This window comes from Narcine bancroftii, chromosome 8 (genome assembly GCF_036971445.1).
Source record: "Narcine bancroftii isolate sNarBan1 chromosome 8, sNarBan1.hap1, whole genome shotgun sequence".
Taxonomy (NCBI): domain Eukaryota; kingdom Metazoa; phylum Chordata; class Chondrichthyes; order Torpediniformes; family Narcinidae; genus Narcine; species Narcine bancroftii.
This window is the reverse complement of record NC_091476.1, coordinates 56,566,191-56,589,012: the sequence shown is the minus strand read 5'-3', so window position 1 is coordinate 56,589,012 and position 22,822 is coordinate 56,566,191. Positions and strand designations below refer to the sequence as shown.

The 22,822-nt window shown below is 39.7% G+C and overlaps 1 protein-coding gene across 2 annotated transcripts in view; it reads right to left on the bottom strand.

Annotated features, from left to right (window-relative positions):
- slc25a14 (solute carrier family 25 member 14) overlaps window positions 1-22,822 on the bottom strand; it is a 45,245-nt gene that overhangs the window by 3,693 nt on the left and 18,730 nt on the right. For both annotated transcript variants that reach the window (XM_069893772.1, XM_069893773.1), the window contains exons 5-8: window positions 20,787-20,882; window positions 17,831-17,955; window positions 5,553-5,688; window positions 1,551-1,631 (exon numbers count right to left, since the gene is read on the bottom strand). In XM_069893772.1, the coding sequence (XP_069749873.1) occupies window positions 1,551-1,631; window positions 5,553-5,688; window positions 17,831-17,955; window positions 20,787-20,882 (438 nt within the window). The remainder of the gene's footprint in view (window positions 1-1,550; window positions 1,632-5,552; window positions 5,689-17,830; window positions 17,956-20,786; window positions 20,883-22,822) is intronic.

Below are 22,822 nucleotides of genomic sequence, written 5' to 3'. Positions count from 1 at the left end.
CAGCCCCCACCACCCTCGGGGACTCACCTCCCTCCAAAAGGAGACATCAGTTTTACAATGACAGCACCTAATAGCCTGAGATTGTCTGATCTCGGAAGCTAAGCAGGCTCAGGCCTGGTCAGTTCTTGGAGGGGAGACCACCTAGAAACACCAGGTGCTGTAGGTTTCTGTGAGGGGCACTGGACAAAGCGGCGACTCTCTGTCTGCCTTATGGTAGACAAAAGTTAAAGAATTTTAAGTGTGTTACATTCTAAATGTGGTATTACATAACAATAATGGAACCTTTACCTTGTATCTTTTCTTGTGTAATGATGTCCCTTGTCCGTGACTCTCCCACTGGTGGAGAGATTCTCAACATTTATCCTGTCAGGACCCTTTGGAATATTGTTTGAATTTTCCTAAACTTGAAAAAAAATAAACACAATTTCCCTTGTCAGGACAACTATCTCAACCAAGGAATTAAGCCTGGTTAACCCCCATGGATGGACTATAATAAAGTAAAGGAACCAGAAAATACCATCAAACTCATTAAGATGGGCAGTTTCAATGATGCGGGAAAGAGACATTGCTTTGGGTTTGATAACATTTTGCTACAAAGATCATCAACCTGATAGTTTGATTTCATTTCTCTTTGGATGTTGTCTGACCTGCTCAAAATGTCTGTTTTTGTTTCACAATCGACATTACTTCACCCCTTTAGGCCATGTGTCACTAATCCCAAGCCCAGGAGGACATCTGAGGGCTTTTCTGAAACTTTTTTTGAAATTAATGGGCAAAATGGAAAAGGCCCAGTAGCAATTAGATCCTACTGCAAATTGCTAAATCTACTGATTCCAGGGAATAGGAGAATAGAGTGCACTACTGTCACCCAACCGATAAACAGTAAGGGTTTTTAGATGGCAGGAATGTAACGGCACAATCAACGAAATTTACTGTTACACGGGCAGCCTAAAAAGGAAAATGCAGGAATTTTTAGTCAATTTCTGCACTGCAATTTATCCTGCAGGACCCCTACTACCTTTCAGTCTAAATCGCACCGCAAAACTTGCCTCATGAATTCGACATCTAGCTGATGACTCAGGCCACGTTGCTCCATGTAAAAGCACTAGGACAAACATGCACAGGAATTTAAGGTGTACAGTGTAAATGACCACAAGGTGAGTTAATTTATGTTAAATCTATGAAAAATTTAACAAAGATTGTCTAAAAAAACACAAATTAAACACTTCTTCCACATCACTTGGGAGGCAGTTAACTGGGTGATTTGCACTGTTGGGTATGAACTTCATTGTGGCATAACTGGTGAATACAAGTTCAATTGTCTGGAGCAGGTGACACTGCACATTTATCTGACACTCACACACACCTTCTCTTCAAAAGACCCCTTTGCCTGTCAAAATGAATGCAGAATATTGAAAGGAAATTGGATGAGTCCTGTATAGAGTCACATGCCTTCCTATTCGTCCTTCTTTAATGATTGAGGGGGGTATCATGCATGTTTAAAAAAATCATTTACCAAACACAGAGAATGAGAAACAAAAAAAGGATACAATGATATTCCAAGGTCCAAGCCTTAACCAGTTTGGCCAGAATCCTTTGTACAGAGCGAAGAACCCTTCAGTCTTCCAGATCTAATAATGAATAAAACATTTTAAACAATATCTTAAACAAGAAAGTTTTGCAGATGCTGTGAATGTAGTAAATACACAAAAGTGATGGAGAAGCTCAGCATCCAGAGGAGGTAAAGATATATGGTCAATGTTTCAGGACTGAGTTCTTCATCAAAGTCTTTCTTCCATTTTACTTAAAATCCTTGTTCTATAATCCCAACTAAATACTTCAAACACTGAGCTATCTTCTCTAGTATCCTCCCTTCAACGTGTCCGGCCAAGGGAATGAGCATTCCCAGTTACTTCTCTCTCAAACACAGCGTGGGGGGGGGGGCGTGGCAAGATGGCGTAAGGATCAGACGTGCCTTCCAGTCCTCTCCTGACTCTATCTTATTGTTTTGTCTAGAAATGCCCGCTAAAATTCTTTAAAAGTTTAGATCATTTCAGTGCTGTTAATTTAACTTATGATGGTACAATTGGTGGAAAAGAGCAAAAAAAAAGACAACAGATCATCAAAAAACTACATTTTCCAAAAGTTCAAGTTTTGGAGCCTACCTACAGGAAAGACACCGGGACTCAGCGTGAAATGGATCCCAGGAGAGAAGTACAGTGTTCGGATGTAGAGCTCTATGTTACATCGGTAGAGCCCCCTAAAGAGGGCCCCAAACAGCCTTTAGAACAAAGAGTTACTCAAAGGCATTTGTCAACTGTAGAGATGGCGCTGCAAACTGCATCTTTTGAGATACAAGAACCTATACAACTTGATGTACTGGGAGAATTTAATACATTATGGACTGGGGAAAACCCCGGCCAGCGTCCTCCAGTCATTGCTGGAGAGGCTGTGGCTGGGGTTTCCACATGCAGTCATACTACAAGGAAGGCAACCAGAATGAAGGAAGGAATAGAAGATCCTTTGGAGAAGAAGCAGGAGTCTGTTGAGCCAAAATCTCTTCCAATTGAAAAGATTTTTGTGAATCTTGAATCTAAATTATCTTATACAATGCAGGGATTATTCAAGATTATGACTGAACTTGGTACTAGGTTTAATACTTTGGTGAAAATACATTCTCAACAGATGGCTGAGTTTGGAACTTTTAAGCTTGAAGTGAGAGATAAATTTAATTCGTGTGAAGAAGATATGGACAAAATACGGGATCAAGTTTTTGATGTGACCAAAATGGTCGAAGACTTACAAACTCAAAATAAAAATTTGGTGAAAAAGATTGATTATTTGGAAAACCAATCCAGACGGAACAATATAAAGATTATTGGTTTGCCGGAAGGTATGGAGGGACCAGGCCCAAGAAAATTTTTTACTGAATGGATTCCACAGGTGTTGGGTCAAGAACATTTCCCGGAAGGTATAATACTGGAACGTGCTTACAGAGCCTTGCGTAGAAGACCTATTTCAGGACAAAATCCAAGACCTGTTTTGGTTCGTTGCTTGAATTATTACAACAGAGAAATAATTTTATGAGTGGCTATTAGAAATGCACAACAGAGAAAATCACCCTTGATGATTCAAAATAATCGAGTTTTCTTCTATGCGGATTTGAGTCAAGAAGTTATGTTCCAACGACGGGAATTCAATCCTGCTAAAGAGTTGTTGTGGAAGAAAGGTTACAAGGCAATCTTTAGATATCCAGCTGTTTTGAAGGTTTTTCAAGATGGTTGCCAACCAAAGTTCTTTGATTCTCCAAAGGAAGCTATAGCATTTGCTCAAGAGCTGCCAATTACTCAGTTTCAACAGAGACATAGTCTGCCGCGATCTCTAAGGAGACAAGAGATGGAAGAAAAGAGCCGTGCTCCAAGAAGGAATGGTTGTAATGGTAACTCGGCTGTTGGAGCTGATTAAAAGAAGAGTTGTTCTTTTTTTTTTCCTAATGTTTTTTTAAAAAAAAATGGATATTAAATAAAAAAGGGATATTAAATAATGATGATGTTAGTTTAAGATGAAGTGAGAGTTGGGGGAGAGAACTGGATAGGCACTATTTCCTGAAAGTCATCTGCTACGTGTGAGTTATCTCACACCCATTTTTTTTGGGAGTTACCGCATTGCGTGGTTTAGATGGGAGGGGGTATTTTTAACCTCCTACCCGTTTTTTTCCCTCTTTTTTTGTATTATTAGATTAAAGAGTGAAGGGTTTTTTTTTGTTTAAATATAAAAAAAAGCATAAGTATTTGATTGTTTAAAAAACTAAAAATTAATGTGGTTTTTTTGTAAAGTTTATTCAGTAGATAAGGAATATCTGAAATTTAAATGTGAATGGGATGGATAAGTTTTTTTAAATATTTTTTCTTTAACTTTAAGGTGAAAGGAGTGGTAATTCTGGTGTATATTTATTTGGTATTTTAGTTATAGAACGAAGGGAATAATGGTGAAAGTTATAAATTGAATTGAACAATTCTTAATGAGGCTTGAATTTTGTTTGTGGTTTATGCTCCATTTGTTGAAGATATAGATTTCGTTGTAGATGTGTTTTTATTATTTGGATATCTGAATTTTAACGTAATGATTGGGGATATTTAAATGTGGTATTGGAGCTTTTATTGGATAACTATTCAAGAGTAAAAGGGAAAAATGGTGGAAGAGTACTAAAATTGAATTGTACAATGCTTAATGAGGTTTGAATTTTGTTTTAAGATGGTGGTTTATGTGACTAATATGATGATAGATGTGAAGTTAGTTGATATTTGGTGAAGGTTTATCTCTATAGAGAAAGTTTTTTTTTCATATTTTTTTTCATGCTACAATTTTTTTTAAGAATTGATTATTGTTTAAGAATTTTTGATAGATAATGCTACTAACTTTACTAATTTTTTATATTAAGTTTGAGTTAAATATATGTTTCATCTTAACTCCGTTTGTTAAATATATGCATTTAAGTTTGATTTAAATATGTTTTTTAAGTCTGATATCTTAGTATTAATTACTTTTCTTTTTGTTAGTATTTTAATCGGTTATGTTTTTTTTGTAAGTGGGTTTTTTTCTCATATATTATTAACTTTATTAATTCTTCACTCTTTATTTTGGGGGGGAAAGGGGGGGTTGGACTAATTTGAGTTGGGTTATTAATGTGTAATAATTATTGGGAAGGGTATATTGTATTGTAATTTTATTATTTTATTCTTAATTTTTTTTAATGTAATCCTATATGTTATTCATGTTATAAAATCTTAAATAAAGTTTAAAAAAAAAACACAGCATGGAGATGGAATCCTGGCCGAGAGTCTCCACTGACCACCAGCACAGTTATCTCATTCTGCTTTGCCCTGGTTTCCCTCAACTTCCTTCAGATTTTCTCAATCACCCACACACTTTACAGCAGCCAATTAATCTCCCAACCTGAACATCTTAGGAAGAAAACCAATGCACCTAGAGGAAATTGACTCGGTCACAGGGTGAATGCAAACTCCACACAGACAACACTCAATGTCGGGATTTAACCCGGGTGTTGCTGGAGCTGAACTAATGGATCTACCAGCTGCAACACAGTGCCATTGAACACAAATTCATCATGGTTCATCTCTCATCTCTCCCCCCTTCCCTCCCTCCCCACAAAAGAGCCACAGACAGCCCCTCACGTAAGCCAGGTCAGTCATCTTTGATTATTTTGTGTCAATCTCCGCATCTAGAAGGGGGTGCTTTTGTGGTATGCAAATCAATGATGTGGCTGGTAGGGCACATCCTAACCGTACACAATGTGGCTATCCTAGAGACAATTAGGAGAAATGTTAATGACCATTGGCTCCAAGTGGACAGGAATGAAGGAGTTCACTCAAATGTTTCCTAAGGAACCAGCAGACAGTAAGATTTTTTTCTTTAAATAATTCACCCTGGGAATCAGGTGGTAGGTTTAGTCAGATGTTCAGACCTTCAAAGTTTATCTGCAAGTTTATTATTAAATCAATGTTGGCAACATACTGTCCTGTTAGACTCACCTGCAGGAGGCCATTCAGGGTCCCCTTGTAAGGAACAGTGCTCCCCGAGACGGCTTTCTGGTTCATCTTGCGAGTTCGCACTACATCAACAGGATTAGAGGCCAAGGCACCGGCCAAACCACAGGTGAAGCTTGAACTGAAGAATCAATAAGTGGGAACATGAGAAAGGATTGAATTGCCTCGCAGCTTAACTCTCTTCTGATATTCAATGAGAGAGTGTTTGATTTGTGACTCACCATGTATCTACTTTTGGAATAATCTCCACACTAAATTCATACACCAACAGCAAAAGCCCGAGTTAAAGAGTCACATAGCTCAAACCACCATATCCATGCTGCCCCCTGAACCTGCCTACACCAAACCCATTTCGCTTTCCTTGGCTTGGTGATTCAAGCACTTGTCGAGATGCTTCTGAAATGTTTCAATATTATTCACCTTAATTTTCTCTTCAAGCATTTCATTCAAAACTCTATATAAAAAAAAATCCCCTCCAAACCTCTCCATGACCCTGTGCCATCACCTTTGACACCTCCACCATGAGAAAAAGTCCTTCCTAATATAGGTGACCCCTTAGCCTCCTGCACTCCAGAGAAAATAACCCCAGCCTATCTAGTCTCTCCTCATAATGCTCAAATCCAGGCCACGTCCTGGTAATTTCCACTGCATTCTCTCCAGAGCATCTCTAAAGTACCAGATACGTTCCTTCACTGTACCTTGAAAATCTCAAACAGCATTTAAATTCCAGGGAATGTAAGTGCTTCTGCCACTTCCTCTCAAAGTAATATTCTAGCACTACCTGCATCCCCAAGGGCATATCTCTTTCCTGCGATGTGGCAGGGGTTCAAGAACCAAAGCAGTAGCAAGGCAAGAGAAGCCTGATGAAGGGGTCAGGCCCAAAACATTAGTTATCCTTTACTTGCTAGGGATGCTGCAAGATCTGTTCAGTTTCTCCAGTATGAGCATGTATTGCACTCAAACCCAGCATCTGCAGACTTTCTTGTTTAACCAGCAAGGCAGAGGAGGAAATTGAGGCAAATATAAAAGTTTCCAACCTCTCATTGCTGCAGTCAGAGGTTCCCACCTGCTTCAAAAGGGCATCAATCATCCCGGTCGGTACCCAAGAAGAGTAGCGTGGGCTGCCTCAACGACGACCGCCCAGTAGCACTAACTTCTACAGTGATGAGATGCTTTCAGAGGCTGGTCATGGCCAGAATTAACATGCACCTAAGCAAAGATCTGGATCCACCTCAATTCACCTATCGTCACAATCGCTCATCAGCAGATGCAATATCGCTGGCTCTTCACTCAGCTCTGGATCATCTCAAAAACAGCAATTTATGCATATGGATGCTCTTCATCGACTAAAATTGGCCTTCAATACCATTATTTCATCAGTGCTGGTCGAGAAACTCAAACTCTAGGCCCCTGTACCCCACTCTGCAACTGGATCCTTGACTTTCTCATTGGAAGACCAGTCAGTATGAATTGGAAACGTCTCCTCCTCACTGATCATCAATACAGACACACCCCCAAGGATGTGTGCTTAGCCCACTGCTCTACTCGTTATACACCCACGACTGTGTGGCCAGGTACAATTTCAATCCTATCTACGAGTTTGCCGATGACACTACAGTTGTCGGAAGAATCACAAACAATGAGGAAACGTACAGGATGGCGATAGATCAGCTCGATGAATGGTGTAATGACAACAACCTTGTGCTCAACATTAGCAAAACTAAGGAGACGATTTTGGACTTCAGGAGGAAGTTAGTGGAACATGACCCAGTCCTCATCGAGGATTCAGTAGTGCAGAGGTTCAAGATCTTCAAATTCCTGGGTGTCAACATCACAAAGAAAGCTCACCAGCGGTTATACTTAGTGAGATATCAGGAGATTCAGTATGTCACCGAAGAGTTTCGTAAACCTCTGTAGGTGTATCGTGGAGAGCATTCTGGCTGTTTGCATCACTGCCTGGTATGGAGGCACCAGAAGGTTGTTAATCCGGCCTGCGACATTCCAGGCATCAGACTTCATTCCATCGAGGACATCTTCATGACGTGCACCTCTATCCCCAAAGACCCCACCATCCCCCAGGTCACACCCTCTTTACTCTGCTATCATCGGGGAAAAGATACAGGAGCCTAAAGACGAGCACTCAACAGCCATCAGATTCCTCTTAATTTTTTTATGGTAATGTTGTAAGATGGTTATAATATGCATGTTTCCACTCTGACGCTGCTGCAAAACATTGAATCTCATGACTTGTTCATGACAATAAATTCTGATTCTGAAGTTAAAAGTTCAGCAGGCAGGACAGGGAATGAGGAAAATCTGTTGAGACACTGAGTTTCTCCAGCATGTTTGTGTATTGCACTCAACCCCAGCACCTGCAGACTTTCTTGTTCATCCGTCATAGCAGAGGAGGAATTTGAGGCAAATATAAAAGTTAAAATGAGCAAGTACAATAAGCAGGACAGGGAGTGAGGAAAGTCTGCTAACTACCGTTTATTGCCAGAAAACAACAGTTAGTGTAACAATTCGCGCAAAACTATTACACAGTGCCAGCAACCCAGGATTAAATCCTTCTTCTGTACGAAGTTTGTACATTCTCTCAGAGTCTGTGGGGGTCCTCCACCTTCCTTCAAAAGCAAACAGGGTTTGTAGGTTAATTGGTGTATTTGGGTGGCACAGGCTCGTGAGGTGGAAGGGCCTGTTACCATGATGTAACTCTAAAATTAATTAAATAAGGCAGGTGAAGCTGGGGCATGGATAGGTATGCAGGATTGGGACATTATAGCTATTTCAGAAACAGGGTTGAGGAACAGGCAACTCAATGTTCTATGGTACAGATGCTACAGCGAGAGTAGTGAAGGAAGGTTGGGTCGGAGGGCTTGCAATATTGATTTGGGAGAACATCACGGAAGCACTTAGCGAGGATATCCCTGAGGGAATGTCTTATCAGATGATGGAATTTAGAAAAAAAGATCGCTTTGACAGGATTGTACCATAGATCCTTTAACAGCCAGCTGAAAAGAGAATGCAGATAGATGTTGAAATGATAGGGTTGTAATAAAAGTTATTTTAACTTCCCTAATATTGACTGGGACTGCCACAGTGCTAAGTAAGGGATCAAATGGAGCTAAATTTGATCAGTGTGTCCCAAAGGTTTTCTCAGTGTAGGTAGGTGGCCCTATTAGTCAGGGCACAACATGCTCTCCTCAGAGGAAAGGAGGTTGGACAAGTGACAATTGTTTTAAAACAACTAAAAAAAGATGGCACTAGTCCAAATTCCTAAATTAAGGCAAGATGAAGTTTGATAGCGAGACAGGAGCCATCATATGTTAAATAAGAAGTCTGCAGCTGGTGGAGAACTGGAACAATACACAAAAGAGCTGGAGAAACGCAGCAGGTTACGCAACATCCGTGGAAAGAAACGGGCAGCCAATGTTCCGAGTCTGAGCCCTTCACCAGTAATGCCAAGGATAGGGCAAATGCCTGAATAAGAAAGTGGGAGATGTAATGGATAAATATTGGGAGGAATTTGGTAAGATTAGTGGGTTATATACATTTTAAAACAGATTTTATTTGAAAGACTGAAGAATTCATATTCAATAACATTGCAGGATATCTGGAGAATGTGATACTCATTGCACATGTAGGTGATAACTGAACTGATGTCAGAACACAAACTGGCTACAAGTACCTTTCTGCAAAGTGCTCACAGAAAGATCACTCCTGGATTTTGTTTATCCAAGACAACATCTTGACTAAGGAGAAGAACTGTTGTTTGCTGGAGAAGGTGGGGTTTTTTGCAAGTGAGAGAGTCACATGGGCTTTCTGGCATTCTCAGTTGGAGAGAGAGAGGGAGAGAAGAGAAGCCGTCTCAGAAAATGACTGAAACAAGCCAGGCAGAGCTGATTGAAAACAGAGTTCCAGAGCAGTGGATGGCTGGAAGTGCTATCTGTCTGATGTTTCTCTTGGAATAAGAGAAATAGAAAGGAACTCTGTGATAGCTTGAAGAAAGAAGTTACCATCTGGAAAACCTGATGGGGCAAGTTTCATCAGTGAGACACTGACGTGGGGAGGAGTCATGTGATGGTAGGTGGCTGGTCAGGAAAACCAGCCCTCTCCAGAAAAATAGGAAAAAAGTTAGGAAAAGACAAAGCACAACAAAAATAAAATGTAAGAAATAGAAGATAAAGTTACAGAGAAGAGAAAGAAGATGGCACCCAAGAAGGAGAAAATAAAAACAACTGAAAAAAGTAAAAAAGTTGCCGGAGAAGAAAGAAGAAGGCCTTCCCTGCACGAAGGAACAGGGAGCTGTGGTGGCGAGGAGCGCCTGATCCCCGAGGTTAGTGCCTGCCCTGCAGAATCCCAACCTCCTGACCGGTGGACTTCAAAAATGGCTCTCAGAGCCAAACAAAAGTGCGCAGTGCGGAATCAAAGGAAAAAAAGAGGACACTGACGAGAGGGGAGCTCAGCAGAGGAACACGAACAGCTGAGAGACGCCCGACACCAGGGCGCTCAGCTGGAGGACGAGGAAGGCGACAGAGGAGGGAGCAAGGAAACAAACGAGGGAGAAAGACAGAGGGGTGACCGAGAAGAGGATCAACGACAGGACGCCCGACAGACAAGCAATCCAGGAGGGGAGGACCAGCAGCAAGAGACCCAGCAAGAGGAGGCCCGACAAAGAGACACAAGCAGCTCATCAGGAAAAACAGAAGAGACACACACAAAGAAGACAAGACACAAACACAGGTAGAAGAAGAGAAAGAAGACCAAGATCTTCACAGAGAAATAGAAGGTAAAACTGAAGGACAGAATATAGATAAAGCATTTTTTGAAGAACAAATGAGATCATAAAGGAATAGTTATCATTAGAATTTAGTGCAATTTAAAGGAAAATGAAAGCAGAAGATAAAATACAAAGTTTAGAACTGGTTATCATAGAAATAGGGAAGAGTGGGAAACGGCTGTAGAAATGGAAGTAAATGTCTTGAGAAAAATTGAAAGAAAGTGACATAAAAGTTAGAGGCACAAGAGTTGTTAGCTCAGAAAATTGATATGTTGGAAAATTATAGTAGGCGAAACAACATAAAAATAGTGGGCCTGAAGGAGGGTGAAGAAGGCACAGACATGAAGAATTTATAAAAGGATGGATCCCGAAGGTCGTGGGAATGACAGAAATGCAGGAAGAAATGGAAATAGAAAGGGCACACAGAGCATAGCTCCGAAACCACAGGCACATCAAAAACCAAGATCCATCTTAGTAAAATTTTTGAGATACACGACAAGAGAAAATATACTGGAACGGGCAAGGAATAAAGTTAGAGAAGATAATAAGTCATTGGAATACAAGGGTCAAAAACTGTTTTTTTACCCAGACATATTTTGAACTCTTAAAGAGGAGGAAGGAGTTTAATACAGCAAAAATGATTTTATGGAAAAAAGGTTACAAATTCATGTTAAGACATCCAGCCGTGCTCAAAATATTTATATCCAGGGAGCAAAACAGACTGTTCTCTGATACAGAGAAAGCACAAGAATCCGCAGAACGTTTGCAGGACAGAAGAAGAGATGAAAAGATGTAACAAGAACGAAGAACGGCGATAAAGTATATATAAAGATGTAAAAACAATGTATATGTAAAGAACTAAAGAGGGAAAGAGAAAGGAAGGAAGGAAGTAAGGGGGAAAAAAGAGAGAGCTTTGTTATATGTGTAAAAGAAAGTGTTTTCTGGGGGGGGGTTGGGCTGGGGCAGAGGGAATAACCGTCGCTGCAAAATCAGTTGACGCTTGCGAGCAAGATCGCAATCCAAATGGAAAGGGGAGTTGTGGTTGCCCAGCAAGGGATAAGGGGCAACTCAGAGAGGGGGGGAGCATTTGGGATTACTGGGTGTGGGAACTGTTGGGGTATTTTAAATGTGTTGTCGTACATTGAGTTTAATAAGGGAAAACTAAGAGATGAAGATGGGAAAAAGGGAGATGAAGGTGCGAGGAGGAGTAAGCAAGATATAAGATGGCCACATTGAATTATTTGACTATAAACATTAATGGAATACATAACCAAATTAAAAGGAAGAGGCTACTAAATTTATTGAAGAAGGAAAAAAATAGATATTGCATTTGTGCAGGAAATGCATCAAACTGAAGTGGAACATAACAAATTAAAGAGAGACTGGGTAGGACACGTAGCGGCAGCATCCTATAATTCAAAAGCTGGAGGTGTAGCCATATTAGTTAACAAAAATGTACCAATCAAAATAGAGGAGGAAATAATAGATCCAGCAGGAAGGTATGTAATGATAAAGTGTCAGATATACTTAGAATTTTGGAATTTGCTCAATATATATGTGGCTAACAAGGAGGATCAAAAGTTTATGCAGGATATTTTTTTGAAGATTGCAGACACAAGGAAATATATTGATAGGAGGGGATTTTAACCTTAATTTGGATCCAATGTTGGATAAAACTGGACAAAAGACAAGCAAAAAGAATAGTAACCAAATTTATGGTTAAATCAATGCAGGAAATGAAACTTATGGATATATGGAGGAGGCAACACCCAAGAGAGAAGGAATATTCATATTATTCGAGTAGGCACAAAACATACTCAAGGATTGATGTTTTTGTTGTCGGCCCATATTCAAGGGAGAGTTAGGAAAACTGAGTACAAAGCTAAACTACTATCAGATCATTCACCCCTGTTATTAGCAATAGAACTGAAGGACATCCCACCAAGAACATATAGATGGAGGTTAAACTCCATGCTACTTAAAAGGCAGGAATTTAGAGAGTTTATTGAATGCCAAATTAAAACATATTTTGAAATAAACACAGAATCAATGAAAGACAAATTTACATTATGGAACGCAATGAAAGCCTTCATTAGAGGACAGATAATAAGTTATGTAACTAAGATGAAAAAGTATTACAATCAGCAAATAGAGCAGTTGGAAAGGGAGATAATAAGTATAGAAAAGGAACTAGTAAAAAAGGGATGATATAACGAAAAGGAGAGAATTGGCGAACAAAATAAAATACAAAACATTACAAATGTATAAGTTGGAGATGATCATAATGAAAACAAAGCAAAAGTATTACGAACTGGGAGAAAAAACATAAAATATTAGCCTGGCAACTTAAAACAGAACAAGCTAAAAGAACTGTATTGGTATCAAGGAAAAACGACAAACAACAGAGATTAATGAAAACTTTAAGGAATTTTATGAACAATTATACCAAACTGAGAACAAGGGGAAAGATGATAGAGGACTTTTTAGCTAAAACTGAACTGCCGAAATTGCAAGAAGAGGAACAAAACAAACTAATAAAACCATTTGAAATAGAGGAAGTACAGGATATATTAAAGAGTACACAAGTTAATTAACAAATGTGCCAATATGGGAATGGGGAGTATGGATTTTTGTGGTTGCCCTTTGGGAGGTCCTTGCAATTGCAGCAGAGAGAAGGTACTCAATGAATCTCCCAATCTGCATCTTGTCTTCCCAAAGTAGATGAAGACACATCAGGAGTCCTGAAAACAATAAATCACCCCTGTAGATTATATTAAAGGTTGAATGAACCTATTAGCATGTAAAAGATTGTGTGGCAAGTGGGAGGCTTGGAAAAGTTAGATAGGGAGTGACATCTTGCCCTTCACTCCAACATGTTCTTGCTTGAGTGAAGGGCAAGACTAGCACAATAAGAAATCCTGGTTGATGAAGGATATTTAGGAAAAGTGAGGCATCTGTCAGGTATCAGGAACTAGGAATATGCAAATCTTGAGGTGAGTAAGTGATGCAAGAATACAATTAAGGAAATAAGGACGGCAAGGAAGGAGATATGAGAGGATGACTCTTTGCAGATCAAGTAAAACAGCAGCCTAAAAGATTTTGGAGTGAAACACAAAAGTCTGTAAATGCTGTGATTGTAGTAGCACAGAAATGCTGGAGGAGCTCACCTGGTCTCGCAGCGACCAGAGAAGAAAAAGACATTTAACCAATTCTTTGGGCCTGAGCCCTTCTTCAAGGTACAAGTAAAAAGCATGAAGGCACTTGAATTAAAAAGCTGGGAATAAAGAAAGGACAAGGGATGAGCACAGACCAATGGACAAAAGGTGATAATTAGACATGGACAGGAGAGGAAAGGTGAAAATTGATTGGGGGAAAGGGTGGAGAGAGACAGAGTTACAGAAAGAAAAAAATAGGGATGGTGGGGGGGGGCAGAAGGGATGCTAATGGATCTGGTTGGAGGGTTCCTAGTTGAAAGATGAGGTGCTGTTCCTCCATTTTGCAGTGGTCTCATTCTGGCAGTGCGAGACCATGAACAGACATGTCAGCAATGGAATGGGATGATGAATTTAAATGGATGGCCGCTGGGAGATCCACGCTATTGCGACAGAGCTGAGATGCCCAATGAAGCGATCTCCCAGTCTGTGATGTACTGGATGCAGTGAATGTACTGGATGCACTGGATGCAGTGGATGACCCCTGCAGCTTCACAGGTGAAGTGTTGTTACATTTGGAAGGACTGTTTGGGGCCCTGAATGGTGATGAGGGAGGAGGTGTGGGTGCAAGTGGAGCATCTCCTTCAATCACAGGGTAGATGACAAGGGAACAATCAGTGGGAAGGGAGGAATGGACGATGGAGTCATGGAGGGAGCAACCCCAACAGAAAACAGAGTAGGTGGCAGAGGGTAATATGTTGGATATGGAGGCCAGCAGGGTAGCAGGCGAGGACAAAGGGAACCATGCCACTGCTGCATGTGGGGGCAGAACGGGCCAGGGCAGACGTGTGGGAAATGGAGATGTGCGGGTGTGTGCCAAGTTGATGGCATCAGCAAAACCAGGTTTTTGAAAAAGGAGGACATCTCGGATGATCTGGCATGGAAGACCTCATCCGGGAACCAAATGCGATGGAGACATAGGAATTATGAGAATGGAAACCTTACAGGGAACAGGGTGTGAAGAGGTGTATCCGAGGTAGCTGTGGGAGTTGGTTGGTTTGTAGAAAAACTCTGTTGAGAGTTTGTCTCCTGAGATGTACACAGAGCTAGAGGAAAGAGGAGAATGTTTCTTGAGATGGACCAAGTGAATTTGAGGTCGGGCTGAAAGTTGGCAGCAAAGTGGATGAAGTCGACGAGCTCATCATAGGTGCAGGAGGCAGCTCTAAAGTAGTCAATGAGTAAGGTTGCCATCAAAAAGGCAGGCATAGCTGTGGCCCCATGTGGGTAGCCATGGCTACCCCTTTGACCTGGAGAAAGTGGGATGAGTCAAAGGAAAAGTTATTGAGGGTGAGGACAAATTCTGCGAGTTGGAAGAGGGTGGTAGTGGAGGGTGAAGGATCACAGATATAGGTGGGGAGGGACTGAACCGGGGTTGGGGGGAACAAACTAGAGATGAGATAAACTGATACAGTGGAACCCCCGATTTAACGCGACCCGATTTAACACAAATTCAGATATAAAGCGATGAGCCATTGGACTTGGGTTTTGAGCTGCCGCTAGGAGTGAGTATAAGTGCTTAGGGCTCGCGAGGACCTGGGGCTGCCGTGAACAGCAGGGGCTGTCAGTTTATTAAAAATTAATTTGTGTTTTAATTTCAACTGTAACTACAACTATTTATTGAAACCCCTGATTTAGCGTGAACCCACTTTTTTCACATGATTTTTTTTGGACCCAAACCATCACATTATAACAGAGTTCCCCTATACCAGGTCGGTGGGGCATGAACATGCAGAAATGATGGGTCTACCAGGACAATTGGGTTTGTCATTTTGGGTAGGAGGTAGAAACGGGCAAAGTGATGTTGGAAGCTGTTGAAGGTAGTTGACCAGAAGTGATGAATTCAGAGATAGTGTGTAAGTTTTGGTGGAGTCCTGCTGAAGGGGTTAGTAAGAGTTCAGGTTCGAATTTATTTTCTGACTGCTTAAGTACAACCTGATGAAACAAAGTTCTCTGGGCCTTGGTGCAAAATATGCAAAGGTATCTGACGGATATCATCTGACTTCAGCCAGACAGAGGTCAGTCCACAACAGCACCACCCTTGTCTGTGGGTTCGATGGTGAGGTTGTGATTACTGCAGAGAGAGTGGAGAGCAAGGCGTTCTGGGGTGGGGGGGAATAAATGAGTGGAGTGATGAAGTCAAGATGGTGAAAAGATTCCAAAAGATTTTATAAATATTAAGACCAAAGGCGTGACTCAATCACTAGGAAGAGAATAGATCCCACTGAGGATCAGTGTGGTCCTCTCCATGTTTGGTTCCAGGAAATGGGCAAGGACTTAAATTCCGTTTATGTTTACTGTACAGGTGATCATGGAAGTTCTTGAGTTCAAGAAAGAGAACAGCAGTGAACTGAAACATTTATGAAAGTGGTGCTGGCAGTGTGTGCCTGGACCTACAGGGCCTGACAATTGTAATTCATAAAAGATACTCAGGTACATGGATAAGAAAGGCTCAGATAGATATGGGTCAAAAGCAGGCAAAAAGGACTAAATGGGTAGACTTGGCCAGGATGGACCTGATGGGCCAAAGAGTTTGTTTGCCCACTGTAAAACTGATTTGTTTCCCCCTTAGAAAAAGAGACTGATGGGTGAATCAGAGATGTACAAAATTTTGACAGGCAGAGATGGGGTAGAATATTTTTCTCCTTGTTAGGGGTATCTGAAACATGGGGGATTTTAGAGAGAGTAAGTCTGAAGTCTGATTTATGGGACTTTTTTTATTTACACAGAGAGTGTATAGTATTGGGAACTTGGTGACATAGAAACATAGAAGATAGGAGCAGGAGTAGGTAATTCGGCCCTTCGAGCCTGCTCCGCCATTCAACGAGATCGTGGCTGATCTTAAAGTTCAGTACCCGTCCCCGCCTTCTCTCCGTAACCCCTAATTCCTTTATACCGAAGAAATGTATCTAATTTCCTCTTAAATATATTCAATGAACCTGCCTCTACTGCTCTGTGTGGCAATGAATTCCACAGATTCACCACCCTCTGGGTAAAGAAATTTCTCCTCATCTCGGTTCTAAATGGTTTGCCTATTATCCTTGAACCATGGCCCCGGGTTCTGGACTCCCCCACCATTGGAAACATCCCTTCCGCATCCATTCTGTCCAGTCCTGCCAGAATTCTATATGTCTCTATGAGATCCCCTCTCAATCTTCTAAACTCCAGCGAGTACAATCCCAAATTGCGCAATCTTTCCTCATAAGTCATTCCTGCCATTCCAGGTATCAGCCTGGTAAATTGCCTTTGCACTCCCTCCATTGCAAGAACATCCTTCCTCAGATAAGGTGACCAAAACTGCACACAATACTCCAGATGTGGTCTCACCAAGGCTCTGTACAGCTGCAGTAAGGTATCCTTATTCCTATACTCAAACCCTCTTGATATGAAGGCCAACTTACCATTTGCCTTTTTAACCACCTGCTGTACCTGCATGCTCGCCTTCAGTGACTGGTGCACAAGAACCCCTAGGTGTCTCTGCACTTCCCCATCTCCCAATCTATTACCATTCACAGAGGAGGTGGTGGAATCAGATATAATCACTTCATTTAAGAGCCATTTAGACCAGTGGTTTTCAAACTTTTTCATTCCACTCACATAAGTAATCCCAATGCCATCGGTGTTCTGTGATTAGCAAGTGATTGCTTAAAGTGGTATGTAAGTGGGAAGAGAAGGTTGAGAACCACTGCTCTAGATCCAATTGTTACTGAAATATTTTGCTTGAGAAAAATTGTCATTGGCCCATTTCCTTTGGAGTTATAAAACCGTGAACATAACGAGTCAATTAGGTACGATTAAAATAGTGGTTTTAAAATTTTTATTTTTCAAACTTTTCTTTCCACTCACATACCACTTTAAGTGACCCTTTACTAATCATACAACACCTATGGCATAGGGATTACCAGTACTTAAGGTAATATGTGAGTGGAAAAAAAAAGTTTGAAAACCACTGATTTAAGCAGACATTTGAATAGGCCAGGTTTTGAAGAATATGGACAACACATTAGCTGTAGATGGGCAAAACTATTTGCATGGAAATGGTGGCCGAAGGGACTCTTTCTTTGCTGAACAACTCGATGCAAAGGAACTGAAAGGCGGAATATTTTATAATCATTTAATTAGCTGAAAAATGCTATTAACGACAACACTTTTAATTTTCGAGTCAATGTGCTTGCTCTTACTCAATAGTTTTGTCAATTTTCTCGTCCCTTTAAAACACCTTTGGATAATTATTCAAGATTTTAAAAATGCCAACCATTGTTGGAGAAACTTACAGAAAGTGTGTGTACACTGTGTCTCCCATGAAGCCAGATAAAATTATGTATTTTTTTGTCACATCATAGACAGGCAACTCCACACCCACAACGATGGCTGCTCGCTGGGCCGTGAGGCTAACACCCTGTAAATAGCACAGAAAACAATGTTCGAAGAGCATACAAGCCACAACTCACAACACAAATAAGCCAAGGTATTTTGCAAAAACAGAATAACTCAGCCAGTTAAGCTGCATCTGCAGAAAGATAAACCATTTAACATTTCAGGTCAAAGATCCTTCAGCAGAAACGAGGGAGAGACATAGCGAGTCTATGTGGCAGAAAAGGCAAGAGATGGAACAGAGGGGATGTCTATGACAGGGTAAAATGATGGACAGCCATTGAGTGGAGAGTCAACTCCTTTTTCTCTGTAATGTTGTTCATGTTGTAAAGTCCAGTGACGTTGTATAATCTGGAATTAAGTGTTATGGGGAAAAGGCAAATAGTGGAGCATTGGGAAAAAACAGGTCACATCAGCCATGAGCTTATTAAATGATGGAGGCTTGATGGGCCAGAAGGCTGACTCCTGTTCCTATAATTTGTTTTTATTGTTGAGCAGGTCAGAAAATATAAAATGTAAATAAAAAGGGGGAGTGGAATGACCAGCATCATTGGTCAGTCCTGGTACAATAAGAGCATGTTAACTAAAGTTGGAGAATTCAATAGCCTTGCTGTCTGCCAACATAAATGAGGCATTGTTCCTTGAGTCTCGTAATGGTGCAGCAGTTCAGAGACAGAGAGGGGAGTGGGATGGTGAATGCATTCCACTCATTTGTTTTTGTCATGGTCCCACCTTTCATACTTTAACAAGAATACATTTATCAAAATTTTTCCACTTTAACACAGGACCAAACAGAGTGTACAAAGGTCCCTACTTCCTTATTACTTCTAAAACATTTATTAGAATACTTTGAGTTTAATCCTTTTAATTTATATGGAGTATAATAAAATTAATGTAGAAAATTATACTGTACCATTTGATATCTAACATTAATTGTATTTGTTACACTCTCTTGACACAATATTGATCAAACTTCTTGAATTTGTATATTTAGATCTTCTTCCCATCTTTGTTTTGATTTAAATAGTTCTTTTTCTCCATAGTATCTTGTAATTTTATATACATATTTGTAATAAATTTCTCAATAAATGTACTGGTAATTAAATATTCAAATTGACTCTGTTCCGCCAGTCTTAAACTTGCACCTAATGTCCTTTTTAAATATATTTTAGTTGAAAATATGAAAAAATTGTATGATTTGGTATTTCATATTTCTTTTTCATCTGTTCAAAAGTCATAAAAAACCTAAAAAAACAGTATTTCATTCTCTGTAACTTTTACTGTACCAAATATCAAAAAAGGATTATTCAAATTAAAAAGAATAAGCTGATTTTGTTTTAACAACTTCTTTGTTATTTGATAATTCTTAATTCCTCTTTCTATATGAATTTCATTCCATACCTTAAGCAAATGCTTTAATATTGGTACTTCTGTTTTCTTTTTCAATAACTCATTATTCCACTTATACAAAAAATAATCTGGGTTGATTTCTCCTATTTTATTCATTTCAATATGGACCCATGCTGTTTTTTCTCCAATTTGATAACAGGAGGACAAGAATTTTAATTGGGCTATATTGTAATCATTTTTAAAATGTGGTAATTTTAATTCTCCTTGTTCAAATTTCCAAGTCAGTCTTTCCAGAGTAACTCTTGGCATTTTATCTCTCCAAATAAATTTCCTAACATTTTTATTTAGCTCTTGGAAAATCTTCTCTGGTATAGGAATGGGTAATAATTGAAATAAATAATGTATTCTTGGAAAAATGTTCATCTTGACACAATTTACCCATCCTATTAAAAGTTATTGGCAAATCTTTCCATTTAAAAAAAAATCTTCAATATTTTTTAGTAGTGCTATGTAATTCAATTTAAATAAATTATTTAAATCTCCATCTATTTTTATTCTGAGATATTTAATTGCTTTTTGCCATTTAAATTTTGCCTTTTTTTTTAAACTTTGTGCATAATCCATATCAACCATCGGCATCACTTCACTCTTATCAACATTTACTTTATAACCTGACACTAAACCATATTCTACTAATCTTACATTTAATTTACACAATATTTCTGGTTTTGTTAAATAGACTATAACATAATCTGCAAATAAACTAATTTTATGTTCTTTGTTGTCTATCCGTTTATTGTTTGAGTATATTATTAAGACAAATTATGAAGATAAAATACAAAAGGATCCAAGAATATTTTTACTTGGTAACATACATGAAGAAGATGTGAAATTGAAGTTGGATAAATATGAAGAAAAATTTCTTAATATAGCAATTTCGGATTCAAAAAATGTGTAGCAGTGAACACTGAAATACATAATTGAACAATGTTAGAAAAAAAAATACTTATAAGTTAAGTAATCAGATTGGGAATTTTTTATAAGATTTTATAAAATTTGTTAATAAAAACCCATCCAAATCACTCACTCCTGTCAATCAGTAATACATCAAGAGAATATGATTAATATATAGTCTTGGTCTTTTCTTTTTCTCCTTGGGGGGAGGGGGGAAAATATAACATTTTTTGTATCCTCTTGTATTGAATAATATTAATTTATACATAGATAATACAATAATTGTTTGGTAAGTGATGAATAAAATTTTCCAAAAAAAAATTTACACAAGTCTTTTTTTTAAAAACCTTTTAGACCTTTCTTTAAAATTCTTATCAATCTCTGATTTAAAATCAACGACTGACCCAGGGTCACTTACATCCTTGGGTCTCGAGAATGATAACATGAAGTAAGAACCAGTTTTTTTGGAATTAGCTGTGAGCAGTTACAAGTGTGGCTGATAAACTGTTAAACTGTAAAGGCATTTCTGAAATTATAACCATTAATACTTACTCTCCATAAGCCTCTGGTGCCTTCTTGCTGGTAGATATTAATAAAATTACCAATCATACTTCCCTGACAAAGATTACTTTGAGCTTGCATTCGAATCTGAAAAAGAGATAAAACAAACAAAAATTCATACATGTCATACCAATCAAGAAAAGGACTAAAATTAGGGGTTGTTTTCCAAAGACAATTTCATCCCTGATAATGATTCACAGTATTCTGTCTCATTTCTTGATCCCAAAAGTATCATAAGGGTGTATTTAATGCATGTCTTCATGAACCATAGCAGAGAATACAAGAGCTGGGACATTATGTTACACCTTGACACAGACCTGGGAGAGACAGGAGTGGAGATACAGCATTGCTCTGAGAAGTTCAACCACTCGGTCCTAATGCTGACGGCTCCAGACAGGCTTTAAATGGCCTGTTAAAGGAGCCGGTGGTGTTTGTAAGTAAAATTCTGCAACTGATGGGTCTGTGCCCAAGATAGTGGTGCCTGTGCTTGGCAGAGGTAACAAAGGGTTCTAGTCTCTAGGGGAGCTGCAGACCAACATAGGTCACCAGAAACAGGAAGAACATCCCTCCTCTCTTCTCCCCACCCTGCCCGCAACCCCCCCTACCAACAGCTAAAATGCCATTATTTAATAAGGATGAGCCAGGCACCTGCAGATTAGTGAGCTTGACGTCATGGTATGGAAAATTGCTCTGAATGCACTGTCTGAAGAAATGGTACAGGAAGAGACTTGCGACATTTCAGAGACTCACGCCTTCTCAGAGCAATGCTGTGTCTCCACTCCCAACTCTGCGTCAAGGTGTAACATGATTTCCCAGCTCTTGTATTCTATGCCATGTCCATGAAGGCATGCACTGAATACACCTTTTATCCACCTATGCTTTTGGGATCAAGAAATGAGAGAATACTTGAATCACCAAAGCGCAAAAGGCCAAGAAAATAACATGAGTAACTGGGATTAGTAATTTAACAATTTAGACATGCAACATGGCCTTCTGGCCCATGAGCCCGTCCCACCCAACTACTCCAATTAACCTACAACCCCAGTACGTTTTAGAAGGGTGTGAGAAAACCGGAGCAACCAGAGGAAACCCACGCACATATGAGGAGAACATATTACAGACAGCGCAAGATTTGAGCCTGCACTATATGACTCCATAACAATTATAGCATGATGTTTGGATCAGAAATTTCCACAAACAAGGTCAGCATAAAAACCTTGATCATGACAAGATAAACACTGCAGTTTTCCCTCACATGGCCCAGCAACTGGCAATGGTTTCATCGAACATACAAATATATATTATATACAGATCATGGACAGAACAATATAGCACAGGAACAGGCCCTTTAAACCACAATGTCTAGCCATATAGTAATTTAAACTATACCTGACTCTATACCATTGCTATCCCTCTGTTCCCTGCTGTTTACATCTATTTAAACTACTTTTAAACATTGTTATCGTATCTGCTTCCACCACTTCCCTAGGGAGTGGGTCCAGGCACCTAATTCCCTTTGTATAAAAAAAAAATTGTCTTTTATCTCTCCTTTAAATTTCTGTCCCCTCTCACCTTCAACTTATGCCCTCTGGATGTGTCATTTCCACCTTGCAAAAAAAAAAAAATTCACCTGAAAATAAATTGGGCGCTTTGCCGTTAGTTCACCAATCCATGCAATACGTAATCTCAAGCAATCAGAAAATTCACTTATCTGGCATCTACCAACTCCTTTCTCGATCTCACCGATCTTTGACAAACCCACCAACACCCAGATACCTCGCCTCCACCTCTTGACACCATGTATCCTGTAAGGATTCTATTCCCTTCTCTCAATTCCTCCACCTCCATTATATTTGCTGCCAGGACAAGGTCTTCTATGCCAGATCATCAAAGATGTCTTCCTTCTTCCAACATCATGGCAACCCCTCCACCACAATCAACTCGGCCCTCACCCGCATATCCTCCATTATCCATAAATCTACCCTGGCTCCCTCCGCCCTCACATGTAACAATGACAGGATTCCCCT